Below are 9952 nucleotides of genomic sequence, written 5' to 3'. Positions count from 1 at the left end.
TGCTGTTGCTACTTTTATTATACATGTTGATAAAAATTAATAATTATTATAATGTAGTTTTATTGGAGCTGGCCTTTCAGTTGAGAACCTAAAGCACACTGTAAAAGTAATAGGAATGACCTCTACTGGTTGGTCCACAAAGTGCATCACCTGTGGATTTCAACAGTAGCAGAGCTGAAGGAGCAGAGCTCAATCGATTGTCTGATAAGTTTTTATTATTTTCAATGTACAAAATACAAATAGGTGTTTGACAGAGTGGGAAAGTTATGGGTCAATGAAAATATGACATACAGTACTTCATTGTTTGTGTCAGACACATTTAAAATGTGGCTGCTCTGCAACACACAAAGCCATGGCATCAGAATTTATGTGCGTGTTTTAATTAATGTTAATAATTTAATTAAAAAAAACATAATAGTGTGCGACATAATGTAGCACTAGATTACATGCCTAAATTAATGCTCAGTGTGAACACATTAACAAATCATAAATAAATATATTAAAGATACAAACATCAACAAAGAGTTTTACTATAATCATAATAATTTGTTAAAATTACATTCAAGCTTATGTATATAAAGCTAAATGAGGTCTAGATATGTCGTAATGCAGAACCCTCCACCAGTCCTCAAAAACCAACATGATGATGTTTTGTCCTTTTACTCCCACACACACACACACACACACACACACACACACAGTCAGTTAACAGAGTTACATATGTTTTCAACCACTCTGTTGAACTCTTCCGGTTGATCGGCGTACACGTGGTGAGAAGCTTTGTTTATCAGCTGAAAAACAGATATAGAAACAAACACAATAAAGGCAGTTAAGCATTTGCAATATGAAAAGCCACAATATGTTTCTCTAATGAAAAAACAACACATTTGTTGGATTCAACTGCATCACATCTGCATTTCTACTCACCTTTACTCTGGTGTGAGCCTGGTCCCTAATCTGGACCACTGTGTCCCCAGATGAGTTGTCCACCCAGGACCATTCTCCATAAAGCATGGTGAGGGGCATTGACGGGGGCAGCAGGTGAACCCGATGCAGCATAGGTCTTTTAGCCCAACCTAGAGACTCTGACATGGCCCGGAAACCCACCTCTCCACTGGGAGGGGTAAAGGAAGTGGAAAAAGTGGTTAAAGACTGCAGGGATCATGTTCTATTGTTCAAAATGTGATTACGTGAAGCACATGCTGGCCTGCCTTGGTGGTTGTGCGTTACAGTGGTAGATGTACTGCGTCATTGTGTCATCATCAAAGAGATCCTCGAATTTCCTTTTGAAATCAGGACGGAATCTGTTCACCAAGCCCGGACCTGGATCAACATACCATGACACGCCAGGAGGTAAATGGACAGAGAACTTTATGGCACAGAACAATAATCAGACACAACACTTACCCCATGGCCCTGCTGCTCTAATGACAGCCAGTGGGTTGAAGAGGGAAACAACTGCTGCAACTGCTTTCACCCAGCGTGGAAGGGCTGGCCTCTTCACCACCTCTGTCCCCTGACTTTGACCCCCCTCAGTCTGTGTCTGGGGTCTCTCAGGAAAACCCCAAGGGTCTACTAAGATAAGGTGTGACACTCTGCAGGAGGAATGAAGAACAGATTATAATATTTATAATTGGTTTATGTACAGCGTGAACATTGTCTATAACCTGTATTTGTAGGTTTTAGTACAAAAACATGTTAAAAGCAGTATTTATTTGAGGAGCTGAAAAATCTTTAAGTCCTATTTTCAATCTCATTTTCCACAATATTCACCAGCAAGTGGGAATCAAACAGAATTATTTCAGGTCAAGACACGCACACTTATGCACACACACAAAGAAACAAAACAAGAAACAGGTTTTAAAGCTGAAGACAAGTGCAGAACCACCTGGGAGTAACTATGTGTCAGTCATTTGATCAATATACAATATAAAAATATTGATGAGTGCAGCTATAGTTAGCTTTACAAATCAATACATTTTGGGCAATATACTGTATATCTATCTATCTATCTATCTATCTATCTATCTATATATATATATATATGGTGCAGAAAATCAAATGAGAGCATCTGTGAGTCTCATATTTGTATGATAAAATGATGCTCCTGTCTTCTAAGTAAATAAACACATCTTCCGACGCATCAGACTAGTCCTTTAAGATAGTGAACAGACTCCAAAAAAAACAAAAAAAAACAAGATCACACAAATGTTGACATTTTTACAGTTTTCTTAATCCATAGATATCAGCCATTAGAAATGTGTCTTTACTAATTTCCTTTTCTCAGCATGGTCAACAAAGATGCTTAATCACAGTCAGCTGTAGATTTTATCCCATTTCAATTATATACACAGTGTCCCAGAAATATTACCTCGAAGGGTACTGAATAGCGTAGGAGGTAGCCAGGTATCCGCCCAGGCTGTGTCCCAGTAGAATCATGTTCTCCAGGCCTACAGATTGTCTCCACTGCTCAATGGAGTTGACAAACTGCTCCTCTGCCTTGGCGGCGTCTGAAGGGAACGGAGGCCTGGAGCTCCTGCCGAAGCCGAGCAGGTCGAAAGCGTACACGGGCCGTGACCGGCACAGCGCATCGAGGTTCCTGATCCATAGTCCTACCCCTCCTCCAAAGCCATGGACCATCACTAAGGGGGTCTTAGAGGCTGTTGGGTAGAGGGTAACAGTAAAGACATCATTGGGCTATGTGATGAGTCTTGTGCATACCGGACTAAATGACAGCTGCTGCCTCCTGATAAAGGCTGAGAGGAGGGTGGTACCTTGTTCTGCATGTTTGCGAACTGCCTTGTTGGTGAGGGTCAAAGTCCATATTCGATCCTGGTTTGGTAGGGTCACAAACCGGGCCCACAGGTCACTGTGAATACCTGTTGTGTCCACACAAACAAAGAGTATATCCTCAGTGAGGTTTCTGTGTTGGTGCTGTAGCCAACTGACACAGTATTTGATTTGAGTAGAAGCATTAATGTATCATTAAAAGTTAGTGGTTACATTCATAGTGGTTCCCAGTGGTTATCAAACCAGCCAGGAGACATCAAAACACTCACTTACATGCTAGAATCTTGGATTCTGCGGTCTTTAAAAGGGACATGGAGGTTGGACGCCAGGACGGCCACCAGCCCCAGACTGAACTTGACCTAATGATAAAGCAAAAAAAAAAAAATAGAGACGGTAAAATCCGCCCGTGCCAAGGTAGAAGAATAAAGCTAGCTCCATCAGTGTTCTCATCTAACACAGAGTTACACACCCCGGAGTCACATTTCACAACAATCATGGCGTCAGACAAAGCCAGTGCACAGTCACGTCATCATAAAAGGTATCCCAGTCACCTCTGGCCTACTACTAGTAACTGTTAAATAACCGTCAGGCAGTTTAGTGCATTGTATTTATAACAAAATAGTTAATATATTGACACCCAACACGGTTAGTAACTAAGTTACTTTTAATCTATTTACAATTCAGAAGGAAACATCCATCAGCCCAAGCGCTTTACCTGTTAAGGACTGCGCTGGTGCAGCTGTCACTGGGTGAAAGGTGGAGAACACCCTGGACAGAATCTGCACACAAATTAAACTTAACAAGGCCTGAACATTTTAGATTTCTGCAGAAAATGTATTTAGGAGGCACATGTAGAATAAATCCAGACTGGAGGGAGTTTAAACTACTTCCTCAAATAATTCTAATTATAGTCAAGTAGTTATTTAGACAAGGAGTCCGTATAGAACTATGTATCAGTACTTGAATATAGAGTTTGTGTATGAATGTTTGGAGGTGGGTTTACATCCTATTTCCTCTCTTAAGTGGAGGTGGAATAAGCCACTGTTATATTTCTACCTTCACTATCCATTCACCAACTCCAGATTTTTATTGCTTCTATTTTTTTTGTATCTGTTCTGTAATCAGCAGGCAAGTCAGATTTGCAGAGTCATGGTCGCTGGGCCACTGTCTAACTAAATGAGGAAGCGTCCACAGCGAAGGGTTTTTAAATCTAAGCCCTCCCAAAAATGAACTCTATTTGCTTGTCCTGTTAGTAAATGACACTTAAAATTACTGTCAAGTGTAATGATATTATAGTTTGTTCTTTTTTGTTTTTGTCGTTTGTGTTCATTCACTTCCGTGATGTTCCCTGTACAAACTTTGGTGACACTGCAAATATTTTTATGTTGCCTGTCGCCAAAAAAAAAAAAAAAAAAACTAAACAAAGTAGAATGTTTTCATTAAACACATCTGAAAGAAGCATCTTATTTAAATATGTCTTAACAAAAAAAGAAATAATATAGTCTGATTACCTAACAACATTTGTTGTATAACAAACCGACACACCAGGTTTTCACTGTGTTCCAATTAGGATGAAGTTCTACTAGTTTAGTTAATTAACACTGGAGAAAAAGAACCGAGGAACATCTGTATCTATGTACAAGACGATTATTTATTGACAGTGACACAGCATTACAGTAAAATACTGCTCTACGAGTCGCTACAACCACTTTATGTGACCACAAACGCCGTCTGGCTGCGTTTAAAGAGCTGTTATGTAAGCGGACGGTGTCCTGTAGTGTAGCGACTCCATTTAAATGAACTTACTCAGTCTCACAGTCGTTCTGAATCGGAGCTGTAGACGTAGCAGGATCCATTGGTTGACATATCCCGGTGACTACCATCAGTTAAATGAAGGCTGACAACACATCTGTCTCTGCTTTGAACTTAATTTCCCAGCGCTTCTGCTCCATTGTTTTTGTAACGAGTACAACCCGGGGGCCCAGCTTTCCAAACACAAAGATCGTCTATCGCGACGATGCTTTAGCACTCACGCATAAGGCGTTACTCGTCCTTATTCGTCCCTGTCACAGACCGTGTGTACGGACGTTCAGGACACATAAAGAGGGATTTTTCGCACCGAGCTTTTCTACATGTGTTTGACAACGACATCAATTTGCACTTTGCGCTCGTTAGCAACGGTCAATGCACCCACATCGCATGACTTGCTCGTTGCAGGGAGGGAACGGCTTTGTTTACATGAATGAATAATTGATGGACTAAAAACTAGAGGGAAAAAACACCTTCACGATACTCTAATTTAGGTATTATACACGTTTAGATCCCAAGAAAATATAAGCGAATTGGTGCTTGACACATTTGCATCTCATTATAGTGACAGAGTGTAACATCTTCCTGTCGCATCCAGCTCTGTGCTTCGTGGTGGGCAGAGCCCTGGAGTTAAATCCACTCTGCGCTGACAACTTTAGTTCCTGTTTCAACTCGGAATATATTCTTTGTAACACAGAGGAAGCTTCCGGTTACAGAGGACACGTCACTCATTCGGCTAAGGAAGAGAAGCTCTGCAAACATCTTCACTGACCCATTTTAGACAAATTAAACGGCAAAAACATGTCGAATTCAGTCATATCGGTTATTTCTCGGTTTCTGGAGGAGTACACCACCACGACGCCCAACAAGCTGAAGATGGTGGATGCATATTTGCTGTACATCTTGCTGACAGGAGCGCTGCAGTTCCTCTACTGTCTGCTCGTTGGCACCTTCCCCTTCAACAGCTTTTTGTCGGGCTTTATCTCATGTGTGGGCTCTTTCATCCTCGCAGGTAAATACCAGTCGTGTGAAATGTCGGAATAGCTTTTAATAAGTTACACTGTGCATCAGATCGAGGTTTTCGCTTAGTTACTGAACTTTGAGGCCCATGCATGGACATGTGTGCAGGCACAGGTTTGCTAGCCAAGCTAAACATTCAGTGGCTTTTATTTATGTTAAAAGTAGGAATAAAATAAGCATTATTGAAATGTTCACACTTCTACGTGTAGAAAATGTCAAAAAGTCAGTTTAGGCACTTCTAGCTTAAAGCGATCCAGTCATTTATGAAACTATAGCAATCATTCTACCTTTATCAAATTGTAATGTGAAATTTTATAGTAGAACGTTTAACAGAGTAAACGCTTCAGTTTGTGTTTTTATTAAATTGTTTTCCATTATGCTGACAGTTGCCTTACAATATATATTTTTTTTTACCTTGCTTTGATTAAACGCATTAAAATACAGCAAATTAAAAATATATGATGCAATGCCATTCAACAGCAGCACAAACCAAAGTCTTGAAATTACCATTAAATTAATTCAACTTCTTTTTCCACATTTCCAATAAATTTTCATGTTAAATTCAAGTCAGTTTTATTTTTATAGTCCAACATAAGGAGGTGAAAAATTGCCCTTGGGAGGTTTATGTCCCTTGCGGAGATAGGATTAGTTGCAGGCCTGTTGCGTTAGGGTTTTCAGCTGTGTATGTATAATAAATAAGCCTCTGATGTAACTTAATGGTAAATTTCAGAATTAGCTGGATATTCATATTGGTAGGCATTGAACATCTTCTCCAGGGCTCATAGTGACATGACAAAAATAGTAGTTATGTTTTCCATAATCTGTACGTTTGGATGATGATGGTCCATTGTAATGACCTGGATCATAATTTGAAGCCCAAAACCTAAAGAACACCTCCAGTGTTCAGTGACATAAAATTGATAAAGCCAGCAATTGGCGCCAGAGATTATAATTCATTTTGAATGGGGTGATGGTAGCTCTGAGGAGATTGAACCGGATAACATTTTTTTTTTTTAGAATGAGCTAATGTAACGATGGGGAAATCAGCAGAGCTTTGTTAAAATTTACTTTGAACTTGAAAAATGTATAAGCTTGATTTGTGATCTTTGAAATCTATGAAAATAATCACTTGTAGTCCTTTTATAATCAGTTGCAGTCCCTTTCCCTTTATTGCTAGTTATGGTTAGGGTGTAAAATACTGTAAAACTAACAAAAAAATATAATATTCTCCATGTCTTTTGCTTTTCTCAGTGTGTCTCCGTATCCAGATCAACCCACAAAACAAAGGAGAATTCCTGTCCATCTCTCCAGAGCGAGCATTCGCTGACTTTCTATTCGCTCACACTGTTCTCCATCTGGTTGTGATGAACTTCATTGGCTGAAACAGACGTGCGTTCAACTCTCAGAAGGTGTGTATTTCACATATGCATTTAATATTTCGAATATTTTTAAAGGTGAAATCAAATAGGCATATTATGCATAATTTAGGATTGATATTTATTCCTTCCATTCCACTGATCAAAGATTATACTATATTTATTTATGTTAAGAAGTCCAAATACCTAATTTATTATTTTGACAGAGACATAACAGGCTTGTGTCTTTAAGATGCCCCTTTCCACCATGTCAATTTGTTCTGATTGGCCAGCCTGTGGAAGTCTTCCTGTAGGCCAAACATTCCCAGTTGAAATGACGCTGTCCTTTAGCAACAAGCTAGCTAAAAACCATACTGCATACTGTCAGTGACACCCAAAGTATATCTATATATCAGAACATGAAAAGCATAATGGTAAAATGATCGGTTTATTCAGAATCATTGCTATTCATTTCATAATGGAAACATTTATGCTCATCTTTTACCTAATTATTATTGTATCATTCAACAGCCAGTTATAATTTTGTATTATTTACAATAGTGATTTTCTGTAGAGAGCTTACTAAGAACAGTAGATATGTTGAATCATAGACTATGAATATGAGAAAACATGATTCAAACCTGCCATACAGATCTGTGGATATAGAGTAATGTCTCTAAATTGGCTTTTCTATACAGACACATGGATGGATTTGTTGGTATTAGGGAAAAAAATAACCTAGAAACTGATAAAAGATATGGAATAAATGAAAGAAATAAAATTGGAAATGCTTTTTAATTTTTGATTCAACAGAATATTTTACATTGTCTAATACAACAAAGGAGTATTCACTTTGCTCTGGCATCATCAGTGGAGCAGAGGAGGGAGTTATCTGAGGAGATCAGAAAGAGAATTATAGAAACGCATGTTAAAGGCTTTAATACCATCTTCAAGCAGTTTGATATGCCTGTGACTATAATTGTGTGTACTTTGAAGATGTTTCAGGTCCATAGGACTATAGCCAACCTCCCTGAATGTGGTTAAAAGAGGTGTATTGACCTCTGGAAGAACAGAAGGATAGTGGGAATAGTAACAAAAGAGCCAAGGACAAAGAAATACACGCTGTCCAAGGTCAATGTATATCAGTGCCTGATCGCACTACTGTATTTTTTTTTTTTTTTTTTTCTCTTTGAGTGACAATGGGCTCCATGCAGGATGCCACTCCACTGAGACGAAAAGGAAAACAAAGGCTGACACTGGAACTTGCTGAAATGCATATTAACAAGCCACAATGCTTCTGGAGAATGTCCTTTGGACAGATGAGACAAAACTAGAGCTTTTTGGCAAGTCACATGTTCCCTTCTGTGAAACATGGAGGAGCCTCTGCTATGTTTGGAGCTGCTTAGCTGCATCTGACACTAAGTACCTTGACTATATGCAGGCATAATGAAATCTCAAGACTCTCAAGGGATTCTAGAGTGGCACGTACTACCCTACTACTGGTGTCTTCTAAATGTTGTGCAACCAGTTATTAGGTTAAGTTATTTTTTCCAGGTCATTTAAAAGATTAAAGATTTAAAAAATTAGGGTGAAAAATTGTTGCTTTGTTTTTTATTGTTTTGTTTTTTTTTCTTTTTCCAGTAGGATAACAGCACATTCATCCATGTCTGTATGTGGATATTGGTTCATGCTTTTAAAACAAGAAATATATTCCTGTCCTGTGGGTGCTTTTCATCACATTATCCGTTTTTGACAGTTATCACTTGTTTCTCAGCTCCAGATAGTACATGTGATAAGATAGAATTCAGTCTTTCTTCTCTGGGGAGAGCCAGCTGATAAAACATATTGCTTTTACTTCACTTGAAAACAGCGTTATTGAATTTTGCAGGTGGGAGGAAGACCATAGTGTATTCTCTGGGTTCTCTGTTGCTTCTTAATAACTACTTCTCTGTGTCACTAACACTACCTCCTATTTTGTCTTTCTTTTCAAAGGTCACCATAAGAGGAAAGACTTCCTGCAAGACATGCCACGCCACCATCACCACTGAATTAGTTGGATCTTGTGACATACATAAAATATTCTTACTGATAATGCTCAATTTCTGTCATTGTTTTTTAAAATGTAAACATTTGTAAAGCATTCCCTTTTTGCACAGGCAAACGAATAAAAACAACAGAAATGGTGACCTTGTGATGACGTGGTTTTCAAGACGATGTAATGATTTGTTTTCAGTTATCATTGTAAAAACCAGATTTCATTCATGAACTGTTTCGGGGCAGATACTTTTTCAAATGATTGTGGTTAAACTATTGCACGCATATGTGCATAAATAACCAAAACAGATGTGCCACAAACGTTCAGATTAAAGTATCAATTGATGACACCAAGATCTATCTACACACTACCTTTACTATAGGATTGAAACAGTTGGTCTACCAGTGTCCTTACTTGGTAGAACTTTTCTAAAATTGAAGACTACAGTACAGTGATTTCTTATAGCAGTAAAAGTAAGTGTAAGTCCTCCTGCAGAGGAGCAAGAACATTACACGCTAGAGCAATAAGAGGGTTTGCTTTTATTACTGTACTTGTTCTTGAATAACCCGATGAGCTCAATTTGTTTAAACTGGGACATTAGCAATGCTCGCTTTCATTCATTGCAGAATGCACTGACCTGAGGATATGTTTTAGCTTGTTTGGCCTGACAGAGCTGACTGTAAAGAACCAGTCCGAAATGGAAAAAGCCTGGCATATAGAGATGAAAAATAGACAGCATTAAGTTGGCAACCGCAGGTTTCTCCTACAAAGGTCAGATCTGAATCTGTTCCTATGCTGATTTAATAGCAGACAAAGAGGTAGCCTGTCTATGTGGCTCTATGTATTAAATGAATGGCATTATAGTGCCTGTCATTTCCAAAAGAAGGTAGGATAAAGCAACAAGAGTACTGATTCTGGGAACAGAAAGACTAGAATATGGACA

General features: G+C 38.7%; 2 protein-coding genes across 2 annotated transcripts; one reads left to right on the top strand and one right to left on the bottom strand.

Annotated features, from left to right (window-relative positions):
* Window positions 1-195: 195 nt before the first annotated feature.
* Window positions 196-4795, bottom strand: abhd4 (abhydrolase domain containing 4, N-acyl phospholipase B). Its single transcript, XM_026374682.1, has 8 exons — window positions 4597-4795; window positions 3064-3149; window positions 2775-2879; window positions 2372-2660; window positions 1408-1595; window positions 1212-1323; window positions 928-1114; window positions 196-791 (listed from the first exon to the last, which is right to left on the bottom strand). Exons 1-8 carry the CDS (start codon window positions 4671-4673, stop codon window positions 702-704), a joined length of 1134 nt encoding a protein of 377 aa, XP_026230467.1. The 5' UTR covers window positions 4674-4795; the 3' UTR covers window positions 196-701.
* Window positions 4796-5290: 495 nt separating this feature from the next.
* dad1 (defender against cell death 1) lies at window positions 5291-9160 on the top strand. The gene is made up of 3 exons (XM_026374683.2): window positions 5291-5611; window positions 6871-7028; window positions 8967-9160. The coding sequence occupies exons 1-2, from the start codon at window positions 5401-5403 to the stop codon at window positions 6999-7001; spliced, it is 342 nt and encodes a 113-aa protein (XP_026230468.1). The 5' UTR covers window positions 5291-5400; the 3' UTR covers window positions 7002-7028; window positions 8967-9160.
* Window positions 9161-9952: the final 792 nt, after the last annotated feature.

Source organism: Anabas testudineus, chromosome 17 (assembly GCF_900324465.2).
Source record: "Anabas testudineus chromosome 17, fAnaTes1.2, whole genome shotgun sequence".
In the NCBI taxonomy this organism is placed as follows: domain Eukaryota; kingdom Metazoa; phylum Chordata; class Actinopteri; order Anabantiformes; family Anabantidae; genus Anabas; species Anabas testudineus.
Note: the sequence above shows the minus strand (reverse complement) of the source record. Positions and strands in the feature narration are given on the sequence as shown.